This window comes from Schistosoma mansoni, chromosome W, assembly GCF_000237925.1.
Source record: "Schistosoma mansoni strain Puerto Rico chromosome W, complete genome".
Classification (NCBI taxonomy): domain Eukaryota; kingdom Metazoa; phylum Platyhelminthes; class Trematoda; order Strigeidida; family Schistosomatidae; genus Schistosoma; species Schistosoma mansoni.
Window position 1 is genome coordinate 38041332 of NC_031502.1, and position 20903 is coordinate 38062234.

General features: G+C 36.4%; 1 protein-coding gene across 1 annotated transcript; it reads left to right on the forward strand.

Moving 5' to 3' along the window:
• The first annotated feature begins 730 nt into the window (after positions 1-730).
• On the forward strand, positions 731-20765 carry Smp_064870 (putative cytoplasmic dynein intermediate chain 2, (dhic-2)). Its single transcript, XM_018789615.1, has 11 exons — positions 731-1003; positions 1039-1172; positions 1208-1228; positions 1261-1332; positions 1652-1801; positions 4788-4941; positions 8271-8588; positions 8981-9283; positions 12906-13191; positions 19341-19466; positions 20535-20765. The coding sequence occupies exons 1-11, from the start codon at positions 735-737 to the stop codon at positions 20679-20681; spliced, it is 1980 nt and encodes a 659-aa protein (XP_018655040.1). The 5' UTR covers positions 731-734; the 3' UTR covers positions 20682-20765.
• The last annotated feature ends 138 nt before the right edge of the window (positions 20766-20903 follow it).

Consider the following 20903-nt stretch of genomic DNA (forward strand, 5'->3'; position numbering starts at 1 on the left):
TATAATGCTGGATCGAAAACTGACTAATAGAATCCACATCTGTTTACTGTTACTTATGTACAACCAAAATACGAAGGTCAAAGTTGTGATGGTGATCGCGTAGTTTCAGCCAGAAATCTTCGCACTGGGCTTTCAGCAGCTTTAAGCAGTCTACTTCGATATTCTAAACCTCTGCCTAATTTCCTAGCTTTTTCGGAAACTAGGTTGGTTTACATTATATTTGGAATAAGAAGAGTCAATAAAACATCACTCGACCTCAGCCGAATCATCTGTCATGTTGAAGCATTTCTATTTCTAGGGGTTGATCAGTAGACACTGATTTTTCTACGGAATTTTGTCACGGTCAAAGGTGATAAGCGATAATTAAATAATACGCGTTATGCAATTGTAGCACCCAGAAGTTTGTCTCTCTTTACATCAAAACGAGTCACTTATGTAGTAGGATTGCGTTTTTTCTTTGAAAACTAACCAGGACATCAGGTTTGGGAAGTTCAAGCTATGTAATTAAGGTAGTGTGACTGATGTAAGTTATTCAGTCACATCAAACCAACAAGCAGCAATGATCAAACAATTATCGTTTCTAAATTATAGCCCTTTGGGCCTATTTTTGCTTTTTAATATTTCACTCATATCTTTATGTCTTAAAATTTCAATTGTGAGTTCAGCCTCCTCAAGGGCGAATAGTGGCCTTGTCACAAGGTGAAAACAACCGGTTCTTGTAAGCGGCAACGAAGATGACGACATTTGACAGAAAAGCAGAATTAGAGATGAAGAAAGCGAAACTAGCTATCCTTAGGGAAAACAAAATTAAAAGAGATAAGGTGAAGGTTGAGGGGACAAATGGGGGAACTCAAGATAATCTCAATAATTATGGTTCGACCCAAGGTCTTCGGATTGAAACTGAGGAGTTATTAAGAACTCTTGGGATTCCTGTTTCGGATGAGCCGTTGCCTCAAGTTTCAGAAGATCGTATTCTTGCTAAAGGAACTTCAGATTCACTACAGTGAGCTTAAATTCCATTTTATACTATCCTTTAAGTACGAAAACTGACAGCCAGAAAAAACGCAAAAGGTTGGGGTTTTCTCAAATAAACGAAATCAATGTTCCCCCCAAAGAAAACATATCTTATTCTAAAATCACTCAAACATTCGAGTCTTATGTTCCACAGCATGGTATGTATCTATTGTTACATTGTCTCACTACTTAGTTACCAGTGGCGTTCGTACTGGTAAGTTATTCTCTAGGGCAACTTTATCATAGATTCTCCACGTGAGGTCATAGGTTCTCCAAAGTTCATGACTCATTTAGAATGGGATGATGAATTTTCTACCGGTAAGTCGATAATCTTCATTTATATATTATATATATCGTGTGTCTTTGGTTTACTTGAAATAAGCACCTTTGTCACCCGTGTGTTTTACAGGTTCTTTATATCAGTGTTACTCTTTCTGTGTGAATGTGTATGCACTATGGACTTACAACACTTTTGACGCTTCTCTTCTTTGCTATGATATTTATGTATGTCCTTGAAGCAATTCTTTAAATATCAACTTATGTTAGAAAAATTAAGTAAAGTTTATTATCTTTCCGTCAATTTCAATTAAATTTGTTTCGGCAGCATGCTTTTAGTATGATGTTTTCTTTACTCTAGTTCTGCCTTTCGATGAATCGGTAAATGAGACTTTTGATATGTCTGCTGTAATCAATGAAATACACAAAATGCCACTCGTTAGTTCGATTGATGCTGCAAAGACTCCTGCAGATACAGAACGAGAGAACGAACATTTTAGGGCACTAAAAGGTTAGTATCTTAAGATAAGTTTTTGAGTGTGACTGGTTCCGAATAAAGGATTTGTATAAATTTATTGTTTCCTGAGTCTCATAAACTACAAAAGTATTTGCTATTATTTTTATTATTCAGTGAAAAAGTAGTCATATCAAAATAGCTGACAGCAAATAAGTCGTGTTAGCTAGGGTGACGTTAAGTTAAATTTAAAGACTAGTTTTATCGCTCTTGATGAGGGATAAGTATCAATTTCTATCACCCAATTTATACCAGTTAAAAGCGCACTGCAAAATTTTCCATTCAGAGTTAATTAAATCATATCCGCTTGTTGTGGCTTACTGAAAATATCAGGCATAACTCACGCTCAGTAGAGAATATGTTAGTTGTCGCAAACTACGAGAAATATAGAAATAGTAGTAACATGTTTAAAGAACTACAAAAAATCCAAAGCATCAAGTAATAACAAAATAGAATAGTGTGTAGTAATTATGTCTATTATTCTCAAGAAGATGGGTTATAGATTGTATACTTAGTGATCAACTGAATAAGATTCTGAAACGAGTTCGTTAATGATTAATATAAAAAGGCAGTGCAAGGAGTTTTGAATTCCTCTGTTATTTTTAGCAATGTATGGATCCAAACTTCGAAAAATAGGGTTTCTTTGACACATTATATACTATTAGTGATTCAGAATAGTTACATTATCAATCTATTGTATATTGCGACTGCACTTGATCAGGGCTTCAAATGTGTTCGAGACCGGGTAAAATATTGAGATTCATGTTTTGTAACTTTTTCGTATGACGGTTTGGATATGAATGGCTAAATCTATTTGTTCATTTGATAAGGCGAGCCTTAAGATGCTTCATTTTTAGGATATGATTCTTTCCCCTAATTCTTAGAAAACATAGTTTACACAACTTTTAAACAGAAATGTACTTGATGCACGAGTTTCGCGGCCAAACCACATGATTATTGTTACATTTTTGATGTTTCTCGTAACATAACTTATTGACTCAGTAATTGTTAAACCTATAAAAAATGTGCAGGTATTTAAGGGAAAATCCGAATTTTGCTTTAGCTATTTGATCGGATTAAACCTACGAGTGCTGATTAAAGTCTTATGGTACTACTTTTAAGTGTTCCTATTTCCCTGAAATCTATCGGGGTCAGCTTATCAACATTCCTATGTACCAATCTTTACTGCATGAAGGAATCCTTTTACAAAGTGGAGAGAAAAATTTGAGAACATCTGTTTTGTGTTCATCATAACCCACTGATAAAGTTCTAATTACTGGGTAATTTAACTGCTTTAGTTATCAGACATTTTATTAATTGGAGCATAGAGTGTTCTAAAAAGTTGAATATTTTCTGAAAATCAGGTTCAGACAAGTACTTATTCGTAGCATAACTACAAAATTACTCAGAGACTAATCATATTGCAAAAATGATAGTAAAACGATGTTAGAAAGAGCTAAGTTTCTTAATGCTGCAAACAAATAGTAATTAAAGGCTTTCTAGAGTTATGAAAATATGTTTACAAAAAACTTTTTCGTGTTAAAGTTTTCGGACTGATTAAATAACTAAACGTATCAGTCGTAAATATTTACTATATTTCAGATCGAGAATGCTTCCAATCCATATACTTGGGTTTCATTAACTTGTTAGCTTGAATACACGAGACCGAATAAAAATTTGTTAAAAATCATAAAGCCTGTGACTGAACTTCGTTGAATCAGATTGGTGAACCTTCGTAACGTGTATTTGGTATCTTGGATGGCAGTGATTCAGATTTATCTTTTATACTGCCCAAGATATGTTGGAATATTCGTGTTATTCCGTTGTACTATCTAAACTTGGATTAATTTTAATCTGGTTATTTATCATCTGAAGAAGTGGTTTACACTGAGTCACGAAACGTCAGAAAATCTAATTTTTCTATTCATTGGGATATTACAAAAATATTTATTTATAAAAAAAATGAATAGTTTTTGGAGAGTTTTTACTTTGTTTGTTTCATGAAGTTGACCAAAATTAATTAAAATAATTCATATTGCGAGAAAAATAATAGGATGCGATTGGATTTACTCCCACATTTTATTCGAGCTCTACAGAATTGTGCTGATCATTATTTTCGCTTACAATTATAGCACATTAGTAGTGCATCTAGTAAAGTTCGCTAGCGGATGTATGGCCATCTCCAACTATGTTTTTGATGGAAATCAATAAAAGAAATTTTGCCTAGCCTGTACTTTGATTTAAAGGGATTCAATTGGAAAAATTATTTTAATAATAATGTAGTTTCTCATATACAGGTCGTAGCTATTTCTGTATTATTTATTTATTTAAACACAAATATTGGTACAAAGTGGCACCAGATATATACGCGCCGCACAAATCTCATTTGATTTGTGTGAGCGCTGTGGTACTGCCCGGGTTCCCAAACCAAAGCACGTGCCTTTCTCAGGGAGCCACTATCCGAGCCTTTGACCTGAAGGTCTAATCCACAAGGCAGCAGAATGACGTAAGGAGATGCAGTCCCATGGTAGCCGGTGACCGACAATTGTTTCATACGCTATTTCTTTCCTTAGGATCCTGAAGCCCATGTGGAACATTGATTTGAAATCAAGGTTTTCCAACTTCTCTAGGTAAATCCTCCGTACCCACTAACCCTGTTAAAGCACCGGACATTCGCTTTTGGTGCTGTCAATTTCGTAAACAACAGTAATGCCACGAGAAGGCAGTGAGTAGGACTTCCCTGGCAGAGGCTATATGCGCGTGGCCATGTAAGAGCATTTCAAGAGGGAGAGCAGACTCTCCCCACTCTTGTCCGTACCAGGGCACTATCAATAATGAAACTAGTCATATGAATTTGGTAGTTTTCCAATTCTTTAAGAAAACTCATAGTTTTTGTATATGACTAGATTTCTTGATATTTGCTCACCAAATATATCTGTAAAACTATCCACATTCTATTCTATTCCATTCGTGGTTTGTACAGTAATACAACTCACAGACGAAGAAAGAGATGGAATTATGAAATCAGATAGATTTCATCGTTTCTTTGACAGAGCATCACGACTGATAGAACGAGCATTAGATGAACCTTCAGACATGTTTATTGATTATAGTGGTGGAGATCATGATGATACCGGGTAAGTGTAGTTTCATTTTTCCTTTAACAATCAAAGTTATTGACCTTTTACTCTTTTCACTTGCAATTTAACGGGTTTTAACTAGGTATTTGATATTCTTATCATTTATGTCTCGTGTGCATCATTTACGTGTAAGTGTATTCATATTAATAGAACAAGTAAATAATAGTTAAGTTTCTAAGCTTTTCTAAGTGTTATCGTTTACTCAAAATGTCTTCAATGATTCTCTTGATGTTGAAAGACTAACCCCAGATTTTATCCGTATGTAATAATCAGATCAGCAAATAACTGACACATATGATTAAATGTTTCACTTTTCTATGCAAAGTTTTCTACTAAATACTAGTGTAAGTAATCCGGGCCACAATCAGTATCAAAATGAAAGTATATATAATATTTGTGTGTGCATTCTAAAACTAGCTAAGACAAATTATTTATAAAATTATATTCAGTTTACTGTGTGTGAATTGTATATCACAGTTATGTTTTATTTTGTCATATAATTTTACATAACAAGTTAATTTTTATCCACCAATCGTTTGTAAATCTTTCTGCTGATAATGATTCAAATTGTAGGCATTAAAAGTGTAGTAATTGACTAGATTTTTGTCAAGCAATATCATATTATTTATCTGTCATAAAATATTTATAATAATGGGGATATCTTGATTGTATACTGATTCTGTGGACAATACTACAAAAGCGGTGTTTAGTATCGGAATGAAGAGTCCTTATGTGGTTTTTCTTTATACACTGGGTTTCTTTGTGTCTGGAATTGTTTGGTGATAAGCTTGGATATGATATTTTATTATTTTGTCTCTTGAAACATCTTAGATTTAATTAAACAAGTTTGTAAGCAAAGGTTTTTTGTGCTGAGTGTTTATTTGATTTCTTAACTGTTGTCATTTGGATGTGAATGATCTTTAATATTTGTAAACGCTTTGGAAACAGGGTTTGTTGGAGATGAATAGTATTTTCAGTAAATATCGTCATTTCATTTTATTTGTGTTGGTTTTTGTTCTGGTTGAGGATGTATTGATCACATCTTCACCCTCCGCTAAATTTTAGAACACTGTCATACTTATCACAGGCCAACGATCGTAGTGTTTCTTAATATCGGGGCTGCCTTCGATTCGTTGGACAGGACTGTACTCTGGGATTGTCTGTTGAAGAAGGGTGTGTCTGAAAAGTTTATTAACATCTTAAAGGCCCTATATACAAGCAGAGTGAGGGCATACAACCACCTTTCTCCATTGTTCCATTCAAGTAGTGGGGTTAGACAGGGTTGCCCAATCTCACCATTCCTCTTCAACTTTGCCATCGATGACATCCTGGAAACAGCTCTGATGGATGTAAGTAATGGCGGTGTGGATATGTTGCCTGGAGAACGACTTCTCGACCTCGAGTACGCGGATGATATTGTCTTACTGTGCGATAATGCCCAAGGCATGCAATCCGCACTTAATCAGTTGGCAATCAGTGTCCATAGGTACGGCATGTGCTTTGCACCCTCCAAGTGCAAAGTACTCCTACAAGACTGGCAGGATTCTAATCCTGTACTCACCCCGGGTGGTGAGCAAATTGATGTAGTCGAGAAGTTTGTGTATCTAGGTAGCTACATAAGTGTTGGTGCTGGCGTGAGTGATGAGATTGATTTATTTATAGTGAAACTCAGAGCGGCTTATGCCAATCTGGGCTATCTTTCGCGCCTTCGTGATGTTAGTTTGACTGTAAAAGGTCGGATCTACAACGCGTTTATGAGAGCAGTTTTGCTCTATGCTTGTGAAACCTGGCCTCTCCGAGTTGAGGATGTTAGACGACTCTCTGTGTTCGATGATCGTTGTCTCCGAAGGATTGCTGACATCCAGTGGCAACACCATGTTAGTAATGCAGAGGTTCGGCATCGTGTGTTCGGGCGCAGAGACGATAATTCAATTGGTGTCACCATCTTAAAACATCGACTTCTGTGGCTTGAACATGTTCTATGAATGTCGTCCCAGAGAATTCCACGCCGTGCATTATTTGCCGACTCTGGGACTGGTTGGAAAAAGCGGAGAAGAGGTCAGTGTATGACATGGTGTCGTGGTATGAAAGGAAGCTCCAAATAGCTGGCTTCTGTTGGTCTTTCCCGACTCCCTGGTTGGGGTCCGAGAGATGGTGCAACACAGTGGCTAGAGACGTTATCAGATATGGCTCAGAATAGAAGCCGGTGGCGATCCTACCATAACCTTCTTTTACTTTCTGCATAAAGAGTAGTTATAACTTCCTTAACTGAAAGAGTCCTTCTGGTTGTACACTTTTGTTTCCCCCATTATTATTCTTATTATTACACTAACCTACACTAATCTGTGGTTGTTATTGTTCTTTTCTTTTTTTCCTATATGCACCTTACCCCCTTTTTCTCTCCCCATTCTCATTGTTTTGTGTGGCGCCTATATATCTGGCGCCCCCTTGTACCAGTATTTGTGTGTTCAAATAAATAAATTGTTGGGGATACTGAATCCTCAAATACATCATATTAGAAAGAAATCAATTTTAAAATTCACCGATTCATTTAAAATAAATTTATCTGACAGGCTTTCAGGGAATTTCCATTTGAAATGGGTTTATAGTAAAATATTAGTTAGATCAGAACATTAAATTATTTCATAAAGTGTTTCATTATTGGTCAGGATAATGGAAATAAGGTGTAATTTAGCTCTCTCCCTTTATGTCCAGGTTCCTGCATTAGGTTATGAGCTATATACTCATTAACTGTAGTATACAACAACAATACCATGCTGATAAAAATCTGGGTAGTGAAGGTAAGATTTTGAAATTCAAATCTTACATAACGGGTTATAAGATACTGAATATTGATAATCAAACCTAATCACGCTTCATTTCCCTTTATTATCATAAATCCTCCGCTTTTTGCAATCTATCCTATCGTTAGTGTTTGGTATTAAGTGGTGAAGTTAATGAGTGTTGTTATTGTTGATATCTGCAGCTGCAGGTGTATAGTTTTGGCTTTAAGTTTAATTTACAGGTGAACCATTTCTACTGGAGTTATTGCTAGCTTGGCTGAGTAAACTTTGTAGTAGCTGAAAGCCGTTCTATTACCATTGTCATTAATTACGGTCTAATGATCTATGGTTTTGACTTTAAGTCATCGCATCATGTGTTTAAAATCCACCCTGGGTAGCACGTTTTGGACATCCGACTAGTATTGTTTGTCTTCACAGAATAAGCGTTGCTTATATTTTAAGGTATCCATTGCCATATGGTTGCATTTATCTTTTGTTTCATTTGATAATAAGTGTTTATTTTCATTTTTGAATTTCTTATAGAAATACCCAACGTCATCAACTTGTAAGGTTTGGTCGTGACTTTTTTGATGATCGATGGTCAAGAAGACGCCTAGTTACAGCATTGGATTGGTCACCAATTTTTCCTGAGTTACTTCTTGGTGCTTATCATGCAAATGATGAAGCTCCGCATGATCCTGATGGAGTGTGTTTAGTGTGGAACTTAAAATTTCAGAAAACAACTCCAGAGTATATTTTCCATTGCCAGTCTGCTGTTACTTCAGCAACCTTTGCAACTTATCATCCAAATTTGATTATTGGTGGGACATATTCCGGACAAATTGTATTGTGGGATAATAGGTATCTGAACGGTTTTTTGTTTGTTTGTTGTTACGTTCTAATAGACTTTTTTGTTTGCTAGCATTATCGAGTCATGCTTTATATTTTCTGGCTTTTTTATAATGGTCAGCTACTCATTAACCGTTTATGTACGGTTGCAATTATTTCGCGCAAACTGACGGATGTTATTATTTAGAGTGCAACTGATATGTTTTATGACCCAGAAAATCACAAATTTACTCACAGTTGGTGTACAGCTATGTAATCCTATGAATCTTGTAAATCAGTTTATGTTTTGCCTTGTAACTCTAGATTGTTTGAAGTCTTATTAAGTGGGGAAAATCTCATTATCAGTTTTTGTTATTAAGTGTTATATTATACACAGATTTCGTTTCTCCTAATTGATATTTTAGATCAACCAAGCGAACACCAGTACAACGGACACCATTATCAGCAAGCGCACATACACATCCAGTTCATGCAGTTATGATTGCAGGATCATTGAATGCACACAATTTGTTAAGTATAAGTTCTGATGGAAAATTATGTACATGGAGTTTAGATATGCTGGGTCAACCTCAACAAGCCATGGAATTAACGCATAGGCAAGCTCGTACTGTAGCTGCAACATGCATGTCGTTCGTAGATGAGAATGTTAACAATTTTTTAGTTGGATCGGAAGATGGACGAGCTTATGCTGGTTCACGTCATGGAAAGTAATTTAGAGCTTTTTTTACAATTTTTATGGATTATTAAAAAAGAAATACAGATTAAAATTGAAACTCACTCGTAACTAAAATTCATGGACGCTATATTATACCATTACTTTTGTTCTATCATTGAGAACTTACAAAATATATCTCACTGCAGATTTAAACTTCTATTTGACCAACTCAAGCAGTTAATATGCTGGACTAAATTGGAATCTGGTGTATGCAATTTATCTCCTTGTAGTTAGTTGATTCGTTATCATGGTTTATTTCATAACCTGTTATCCACAAAGTACATTTTTAACAATTAAAACTTTATAGTTGAATTCATGAGTCAATTGAAGCTAGACCACCATGAAAAACCTGGAAGCACTGAACGACCGTTTCGTCCTATTGTGGGACCCCTCATTAGTGCGCATCCACTGTCCCGCCTCACGAGATTCGGACCCAGGACCTACCAGTCTCGTGCGCAATAGCCTACCCTCTAGACCACTGAGCTGGCCGGCATCCAACGGTGTTAATGTCTAACTCCAACCAATATACGAAAGTGAGAAACCGTCCACCATTGTCTTCTGCGAGTTACTATCTCACAACAGACCTGGTTAAACTCCACTGGTCACTGCTTCTCACTAGAACTGACAGGTCCTGGGTTCGAATCTCGCGAAGCGGGATCGTGGATGCGCACTGATGAGGGGTCCCACAATAGGACGAAACGGTCATTCAGTGCTTCCGGGTTTTTCATGGTGGTCTAGCTTCAATTGACTCATGAATTCAACTATAAAATTTTGACAAAATGAAACAAAATAATCAGTTAATCCCGTTGATATCAAAGATACTTGCTTCATCAAGTGGATTGATATCTGTATTACGAAATTAGCTAGTTTCGGTCATTAAATAGATTGTTATAATGCGTAAAAAGTAGTCATGAAAATAATAACATGGTATTTATCTCCAAGTTCATCCGTTTAAATTCCTTTTCTTCCTAATAGCGTATGAAGAGAAAATCGACAATGACAGAGTAACAATAAAATGAAAAAGAATATGATTAGTGTTGTTTGATTAATTGGTTAGCAAACAAATGACCCAGACTTGGACAAAGATAAGCAATGAACTCGCCCGTACCATTTTAATAGACTTCATTTTATGTCGTCTAAAATCTCCAAACACTAATTTTTAATTTCCCTAGAGCCTCATACAAAAAGCCTATATGACTTACAAGAAGCTTATGACTTCATGAATTGTTGTCTCTTCTTGATCTGGTCGCCTATATCTTTTTAGTAGTTTTATCCTAGTTTCATTTAGTATTGTGTTTGTTACCTAATAATATGTTAATTAATTCGTATTTTTGGACGTTGCCCCCAAATGCCCTGGTACGGCCGAGAGTGGGGAGAGTCCGCTCTCAATCTCGAAATGCTCTCACTTGGCCAGCGAATATATAGCCTCTGCCAGGGAAGTCCTACTCACTGCCTTCTCGTGGCGGGGGTGTTGTTTACGAAATTGGGAGAACGAAAAGCGAATGTCAGCGCTTTAACCAGGTTGGTGGACACGGAAAGTCCACCTAGGGGAGTTGGAAAACCCTGATTCCAAACCAATGGTGCACATGGGCTCCAGTATCCTGAAGGAATAAATGGCGAATGGATCAGTCGTTGGTCACCGGCTACCATGGGACTGTATCTCCTCACGATGCTCCACTGCCTTGTGGATCAGATCTTTCGGTCAAAGGCTCCAGGTGTGGGTCCCTAAGAAAACCACCTGCTTCAGTTTGGGCACCTGGGCAGTATCACAGCCCTCAAGCAAATCGAATGAGATTTGTATGGCGCATATGTATCTGGTGCTTCCTTGTACCAATATTTATGTGTTTAAATAATAATATAAGTAATATATATATATAATCTGAATGAAATTACTAGATAAAAAATTATTTATAAGTGCATTTTGAGCAGAAATGCTTTTTGTTTTAGAACTTTATAAAGCAAATACACATCACAGCAAAAAGAAGAATGTTTTTAGTCTGTTGCCAGGTAATAATACGGGCTGTATGTGTGTTAGTAGGGAAGTAAAAGGATTAAAATAAGATACAAAACATAAAAGTGATGAAATTTGTAACTTGTTAGTCATTCTCTAATTTTCAGATGGAAAGAGTAATCATAGATTTAAGGTTTATTTGATTTTGTCGTGGATTAACTTTTAGTGTAGACTTTCTGGTTTACATGTAGTGAAGTTGTCTGCAATGATTTATACGGAACAATTACCTCACTTCATCCATTTTTGTATTAGTTGGTAGATTGAACATTGTGTTTTAGAAAGTTTGGAGGCGAGACTAAAATTTCTGGGCGAGCCAATCAGATTTAGAATTACAGCTCTTGGATTTCGGCACGAAATTCGTTCATCCATTTGGCTAAATAACGTTTCGGCATTTTAGCTTACGTCAGTTCGTGATGTAAACCCTAAATCTAATCCCTAACCCTAACCACCAACCGTAAATCATAATTGCGATTCCATACTCTGGTTTATAACCCCTACTTAGTCCTAGTTAGTAGGTGGACATTCTCAGGGTCACTTTAGCGTCACTCAAAGGTCGTCCATAAATTATAGTTTCATCGATACGTTTATTCTCTATATTTTACCTAATAGTTTTCATCCATATTTGCAGAAGGAATAGTCAAGATTGAGACAGTTGATTGATATTTTGTAAATTAACTGTTTACTGTATGGTTGCCAGATTTTAGTGAGATAGTCTGTAATTTTTGTATCAAATACATTCGACTGTCCCCACTCGTATTCTTGTTCACTACATTATGAAGGCTGTTATTGTTCAGTTCCTTTAGTCAGATAGTGCAAATGACATAATTCCCTTAACTCCCGCTAGAGACAAATATTCTCTAGTTTTATGGCATAATTTTATTTTCTCAGACTTAGAATTTTAGTGTTTTGGGAATCTTGAAAGTATCAGCATTGAAAATAAATTATAGTTTTCCTGTAAATCATACCTAAGTGGCCAATTAGATTAACCACAATTTTTATTGTCTAGAGGCGTATCTATTTATTGATTTGAACACAAAAATTCGTACAAGGGGACACCAAATAGATATACTTCACACAATGACAATGAAGCCAGTAGCAGTTATCATTGATATGTGTGAGGGCTGTGATACTGCCCGGGTGCCCAAACTGAAGCACGTGCCTTTCTCAGGGAGCCACTATCCGAGCCTTTGACCTGAAGGTCTAATCCACTAGGCAGTAGAGTGACGTAAGGAGATGCAGTCCCATGGTAGCTGGTGACCGACAATTGATTCATACACTATTTCTTTCCTTAGGATCCTGAAGCCCATGTGGAACATTGATTTGAAATCAAGGTTTTCCAACTTCTCTAGGTAAATCCTCCGTATCCACTAACCCTGTTAAAGCACCGGACATTCGCTTTTGGTGCTGTCAATTTCGTAAACAACAGTAATGCCTCGGAAAGGCAGTGAGTAAGAATTCCGTGGCAGTGATTGTATGCACGTGGCCATGCGAAAGCATTTGGAGACATTTTCAGTGATTAGAATTTATGATCATATACACAGTATGGATTATATATTATACATCTTGTTAATCTGCGTTGTTGATACCTTGTGTCTTTGTTTAGTCAAGCAGGTATCAGTGATGCGTTTGAAGGTCATCAGGCTCCTATCACATCGATTTCGTCTCATCCACTCAGAGATTCTGTGACCATTTCACCACTGTTTCTTACTACTTCTCTTGATTGGTCCGTAAAACTGTGGTCTGTTAAAGAAACTCGTCTTATATGCTCATTTGAAGAAGCTTCAGATTATGTTTTTGATGCTCATTGGTCACCGATACATCCAGCTGTATTTGCAACTGTCGATTGTACAGGACGCCTTGATTTATGGAATTTAAACCAAAACAGCGAAGTAAGTTTTCGATATTATTTTCTAGGTATTTTCATTTCTTGAACTATTCTTAAAATTATTATTACTTACTTTAAACAAACTAATTCTTTCCCGGTGATATCTTTCCAAAAACTAAATAAATAGTTAATTAAGGTAATCAATCCGTATCTTTGTTCCAATTTATTAAGCCATTCGTTCTTTTCGGCTATAAAGTAGTATTAATGAAGTAATTTAAAAATTACTTATATCCAGTGGTACGTATTCGGGATTTCCTGGAAATCGTAATGAATAAGATTTTCAATAAATTCATTCCCTACCGTTGCTGCTACCTGAAAGTGGTGGTCGGGCTTGCCTATCGTGATGATTCAATCGAGCTATACTGGCTGGAACAATCGTTCCTCAAGGTCCTACCATGCCAGACAGGTCGGTTAAAGAGCGGCAAGACTAAAAGCAGCAAACCCAAGGTCCGAAGGCGAAGTCGTACTGCTGACTGTACAAAGGTGTGATGGCAGTAAGGTATTTCCTTCAGACAACTAGCATAACAGCGATGCTGCCTTCCCACAAGGAGGGGTGGGGTTAGAAAAGATCGACCCTAAAAATGCACACCTCGCCTTATCTCACTGATATCAGTCTCCGGTGGTAAGGTCCCAACAATTACGGAGCTAACACAAAAATTACTCACAAAAAGGTCGTGTGTGACTGACCTCAAGCAGTTGTCCCACCTCCTAACTTTCTTGAGAAGCTCCGGTGATTGGTTTATGAGTTAAAGTTAGCCAAACTAAGATATTTTCTCCATTCATGACTACGTTGATGTAAATTTTTTAAATGGAGATTGCAGTGTCTAAATAAGGTTCACAAGACAGGTTTAATTGATGGTTACAGCCTTTTGTCAGTATGTCAGTATTTACTGAAAATGGTCTACATATTGTTTATTAATTATGAAACTTAGTAATTACTTCGCCTGTAGCTCTTCTAGGGCTACTGCCAGTTCCGAGCCCACACAAAGGGGGAGTGTTTGGTGTGGGGTCGACAACCCCATCCCGTAGAAAACAACATTGATACAAAAACGTCACCTAGATTAAACAAATTAAACCAGTTAAACTCTACCCTACAAGTTGAAAGAAGAATTATGACGTCTCATGATGAAAGCCGAGATTCTTCGGAAGTCACGAAGGTGATGTCGCTTCTAACAACAAGAGCAACAACTGATATAGGTACATGGGATGTCCGGACAATATGGGAGACTGGGAGAATTAGTCAAACACCTACGAAAATGAGGAGATACAATTTGGCAGTACTCGAAATCAGCGAAACCCATTGAACCCAAGCTGGACAGCAAAAGCTAGATATGGAAGAGATGCTACTGTATTTCAGTCACAAAGAAGAAACTGCTCTACACATTCAGGGAGTTGCTCTATAGCTGTCCAGAGAAGCACAAAATGCACTCATAGAATGGGAATCTCATGGATCAAGGATAATCAAAGCATCATTCAAAACAAACAAGGAGGTAATCACGATGAATGTTATGTACACACCAATGATAGCAATGACGACAATAAAGATCAGTTCTATGAGAGACTGCAATCGATCATAGCAAAATGTACAGGAAAGGACCTGGCTATCTTGATGGAAGATCTAAATTCCAAAGTCGGAATGGACAACACCGAATATGAAGATATCATGGGATGATATACACTGATTGTGAGAAAAGAAACGATAATGATGAGGGATTTGCAAATTTATTTAGATTCAACAAATTGGTTACAATATTTCCACACAAACGCATACACAAGGCTACATGGATCTCGCCGGACCACACCACAGAGAAGCAAATACATCATATTTGCATCCACAAAATAATTCCGGAGGACAATGAAATACGTGAGAACCAGGAGGGGAGATGATATAGCTTCAGATCACCACCTAGTTGTGGCCAAGATGAAACTGAAGATAAAGAAGGACTGGACAAATGGAGTAACAACATTACAAAAGTGCGATAAAAACTCCCAGATACTGACAAAATCAACCAACAACAGGTTCCAAGCATTACAAGACCCACTGGGAGATGAAATTACTATGGAGGACAACTGGAAAGGGATCAAAGAAGCACTAACTTCAAAGTGTCAGAAGGTGCTTGGCCGCGAGAAGCATAATTACAAGAAATGGATCTTTATCGAAACCCTGGACAGGATTCAAGAAAGGAAGAAAAAGAAGGCAGAAATTAACAGGAGTCCAACGAGAACAGAGAAAGTCGCGGCACAAACTGAATACAGAGAGACAAACATGCAAGTGAAAAGGGGCATTAGGAGCGACAAGCAGAAATATGTGGAAGAGCCATCAACGAAGGCAGAAAAAGCTGCAAGAAAAGGAAATATGCGTAAACAATATGACATAGCGAAGAAACTGGTAGGGAAATATTGTAAACTAAAGCAACCAGTTAGTAACAGAGAAGACAGACCAATCATTGAAATTCAAGAACAGAGGGACAGATGGGTGGAACACTTCAAGGAACTCTTAAATAGACCAGCTCCATTGAATCCACCGGATATCAAAGCAGCACTCAAAGACATTCCTATAGATATCACCCCACCAACGACGGAAGAAATCAGGATGGCCGGCTACCAAGCAAATCAGGAGTAGGAAAGCAGCAGGGCCTGACAATGTACCAACCGAAATACTAAAGTCAGACATTGAAGTAACTAAAAACATGCTTCACTTATTATTCAACAATATTTGGGAAGAGGAACAAGTGCCAACGGACTGGAAAAAAGGACACCTCATCGGGATACCAAAGCAAGGAGATCTGAGCAAATGTGACAACTAACAACAGAGGCATCACATTACTATCTGTGCCAAGAAAGGTTTTCAACAGTGTTGCTGAGCCGGATGAAAGACTCAGTATTCGCCCAACTTTGAGATCAACAGGTTGAATTCTGAAAGGATCGGTCATGCTCATACCAAATCGCAACACTACGGATCATTGTTGAACAATCAATTGAATGGAATTTGTCACTATACATCAACTTCATTGATTATGAGAAAGCATTTGACAATGTGGATAGGGGAACATTACGGAAACTTGCTTGATAATATAGTATGCCTGAGATAATCGTCAACATCATATGGAATTCATACGACGGACTACAGTGCGAAGTAGTACACGGAGCACTGCTGACTGATGCATTCCAAGTAAGGATTAGAGTCAGACAATGATGCCTACTCTCTCACTTTCTCTTTCTTCTGGTGGCTGACTGGATTATGAAAACCTCGACATCTGACAGAAAGCACGGGATAAAATGAACAGGTTGGATGCAACTAGATGATTGGGACTTCGTAGATCACATACTCATTCTATCGCATACACATCAAGAAATGCAGATGAATACAGAGAGTGTAGCAGCAGCCTTTGCATCAGTAGACTTACACATACACAAAGGAAGAAGCAAGATCCTCAACTACAACGCAGAGAACACCAACGCAATCACACTTGATAGAGAAGCTCTGGAAGATGCAGAAACTTTCACGTAGGTGGACAGTATCATCGATGAACGTAGAGGATCTGATGCAGATGTAAAGGCGTAAATGGGCAAATCAGGGACAGGATTCCTACAGTTGAAGAACATATGGAACTCAAAACAACTGTCAACTAATTTCAGAGTGGGAATCTTCAATACGAACGTCAAGACAGTTCTACTGTACGGAGCTGAAATTTTGAGAACTAATACAACCATCTTCAAGAGGGTACAAGTATTTATATAAAGTTGTCTTCGCAAAATACTCAACATTCACTTGCTGGGTACCATCAGCAACAGCCTACTGTGGGAGAGAACAACTCAGCTTTCATCTCAGGAGAAAATTAGTAAAAGACGATGGAAGTGGATAGGATACACATTGAGGAAATGATCAGACTGCTTCACGAGTCAAGCACTAACTTGGAATCCTGAAGGGAGACGGAAAGGAGGAAGACCAGAGAACACACTGTGTGGAGAATTGTAAGCAGACATAAAAAGGATGAATAACAACTGTAAGTAATTTAGTAGTTACTGATAGGAGTACTGATACTAGACTATATGATTATATAGTCGTTGCTGTTATTATTACTTAGTGACTGATTATTTTTTTTAACCTTTTTGTGAATATTTTGGTTTTGATTCTGATTATCTGAATCAATAAACTATCATTTCAGTTCTGTTTGTATGTAGACTAATTTTTATTGCTTATTAAATATGGTAATTTAAGATTCAATTCCATAACAATAAACATATGTTGTTTCATTTGTGTAATATTCATTGCTCACAGTCTACATTGTATCATCACTACCAACAATACAGATGATAATTAGGCATAGTTTCAGTCATATTGAAAAGTAATTAATTAGTCATTCCAGTATTTGATTACGATTGTCAGTAAAAGGTAGTGTAATAATATGGAAATTGTAAGGATGTGAAGCTAAATAAAAGAGTTGTGCCAAAATATTACCATGACATATATATATATACTAAACATTTCGAAAAAAAGCAGTAGAAATGTCGGCTTATTCCCGTGGGTGTTAGAGTAATAGATTATTGAATTTTGATAGTAGTTGGGTAGTTAGGCAGTGGAATTTATCAAATCAAGTTTATCAAAATCAGTGTATTGAAAAAAAGTGTAATTTAAACAATAACGTAATCAAATAAAAGGCAAGTTACAACAACAAAACTAATTACGTAGTAATAATTTATTCCATAAGTTTAGTGTCTTCAGTACGCTGTAGAAGACTTATGCTTTTTGTTTGTCAATTAGGACCATTACATTTTTGTGTTGATCAAACATTAGACAGTTAGACTATTGTAAGTGATTGATCAACCAACACATCACAAAATCAAAGAAACGTGTTTAGGTTATTCAATAATTGTATTTTTCTTTCTTTGTTCTTTTGACGTGGTTACTTTGGCAGGTGCATGTGGTTGAGAAGAAAGATATCGCTGGATTTTCTAACCTTTAGTTAAAACATAGTGTATTGATGCACTTTTTATAGATGGTAAATGTGGACTTTATTTAGGAATTTTGGAATGCATTATTTGGGATTTTTTAACATAGCTGATACGAAAAGTCGGAACGTTGAGGAAGAATCCTGCATTTATCTATTCACTTCTTGTAATTCTGGTCACAAATTCATAGTTACATTCTTTTTTTAAAACAGTGGAATTCGAATAAAGCAGATGTTACCATCAAAGGAACAATATTGATGACAAAATAAATAAATAGATTGGTCACTGAGTTGTAACCGATGTCATGGTGTTTTAGTCCTTAGTGCTGGTTGAGGTTCATCAATCATGTCGCAATGTACACACTCTAGTCTAAATGACTCTATATCACACACACACACACTTTAAGATGTTAAGTAATTACAGGCAGTCGGCAGTCTTTCCTTCTGTGTACACCTTCAACTACCTAACATAGACTACATCTGTTTACTTTAATTTTAATTAATAAATTCGTCTATATTTTTACCTGTTTATTTTCATACAAATTAAAGTGACTACTTATTTCCTGATAAAGTTCTATGCTGAATCAATCTTTTTATCTACTATAAGTAGTTATGTCAGAAATTTCGTCAGAATAAAACCATTAACTTCACGTCAGAGATAAAACTTTTTAATTTATGTTAATGAAATACATTCTGGAAGTTTTTAAAAAGAATCCTTTCATGATTGTTGTCTCATTCAGTTTGTCAAGAATATACCATTGATATTATTGCAATATACTTCATAGTTTTATCTACGACAATAATGATATACAGTACTGATCTCTTTAAATATTACTATTGTAGAGTATTATATATATTTATTGTTATATTATTTTAATTTTTACATATACAAATTATTGCTATAGTACAATTCATGTGATCACGATGAGACAAATTAGATGAGAGAGAATTTGACGCAATGCAAATAATTGTACTAATAGTAGTATAGTAAGCAAAGTAGAAATCAAGTGAATATATATATATATATATATATATATATATATATATAGGGATTCAAGTTTATTTGGGGTTATCAAAACAGTTGAGGATTAATTAATGATACCTTCTTCTAATTGTTATGGCATATGTGAATCTGCATAAGTTTGTTATATATAACCACTAATTTGTTCTTAGATCATAAAATTTCTTGATCTCTCTACAGGTCCCATCAGTTCGTACAGTGATTCCCGGTCAACCATCGTTAAACAAATGTCGTTTCCACTCATCTGGTTCACATATAGCTATCGGTGATGATAATGGACGTATTCACATGTTCGATTTGAATGAAGTAAGTGAAATTATTTGGACGTCGTTAATTCAGTATTTCTTTTATATTATTCTCGATCAGCTATCACTCCAATTTACGAAGCAGCAGAATTTAGTTTAAACAACGTATTATCTTAAATCATTAGTGTCGTAAATAGTTGAGATATGAAAGTCCTTAGGTTTCGTGATTAATGTGCTCACCACATTCCAAAGTATGGATACACCAACTGATGCCGAAAAATTGCTATTTAGGTTCCTGAAATCTTCTGTAAAAAGGGATTTGCTCGCAGTAATTGCATCAAAAATATTTGCTATATCGAAAAAACTACAATTATTATTGTATGTGCATCGATGGTCTGCCGATATCCAAGTTGCCGGAACTCGAAGGTGGTGACTTTGTGGTCAGTTAAAGCAAAAAATAATACAGTTGTCATCGTATGGATGAATTTTGTGCATATCCGTGACATACATATTTACTTAGTAGTATGTTACTTGGAATGTTAGAACTGTCACTCGACAACTGTACGGATTCTAATTTGGGCAGAAGCCAGGAGCAGGGAAATCTGCACGTGGCATCAGTCCGCTGAGTCACTAACTGTTGCTGGTCTAAGCCATGTTGGTAAAGACTACCTTGTACGGTTGGCATAACTTAGAATCTTTCGCATTGGTCCAGGTACATTCACTCTTTATCTTCCCCTAGATTTGGAATCAGCATCTCTTCATACACACCTTCCCATTGTCTTTCCAAGCCATATTCCCTAGTTTTAGCCTTTCTTTCTGTCATTGATACCACACCATTTCTACCTATTTTGTTATTTTCATCTCGTCATCATAGTCTAGTATAGCGACCTCCGCCAACATGTATATTTGCCAGGCTTTTTATTTTGATTAATCAATAATCAATCTATATTGATGTCTGTCTGAGGTACTCCGTTTAGAGCTACATCATACTAATAGAAACAATAGGATCGGAAAGTACCTCGTAATAAACCCCAACAATATTTCCAAGTAACTGCAGTCTTGGTTACATATGATTGGTACATCCGTTGATAACTTCACAAGGAAGTATCTACTTGTTCTTATTCTTTAGACCATGGCAATCCCTCATGCAGATGAGTGGACGATGTTTTCACACACAATCAGCGAACTTCGACAGCTTGCAGTCGAACAAAAAGAGAACGATGCCGATACTTTATTTGGACAAACTACCGTGCCGCCTACACCTGTTATTCATTGAATATGTGCAAGTTATCCTACTAAACGATAATCCATAACCTTCTGGATAATTTCCTGTATCGCATAATAAATGTCTACTGATCTTACGATGTAATACTCATTTTAACTTCGAAATTAGCTTTTACTATGATTTCAATGTTTTAATCGTTCCGAACCAACAAAGCCATATTGTGGTGATATTTCTATCGGTTTGTTACTATTATTTTTCACAATGTTGACGAAC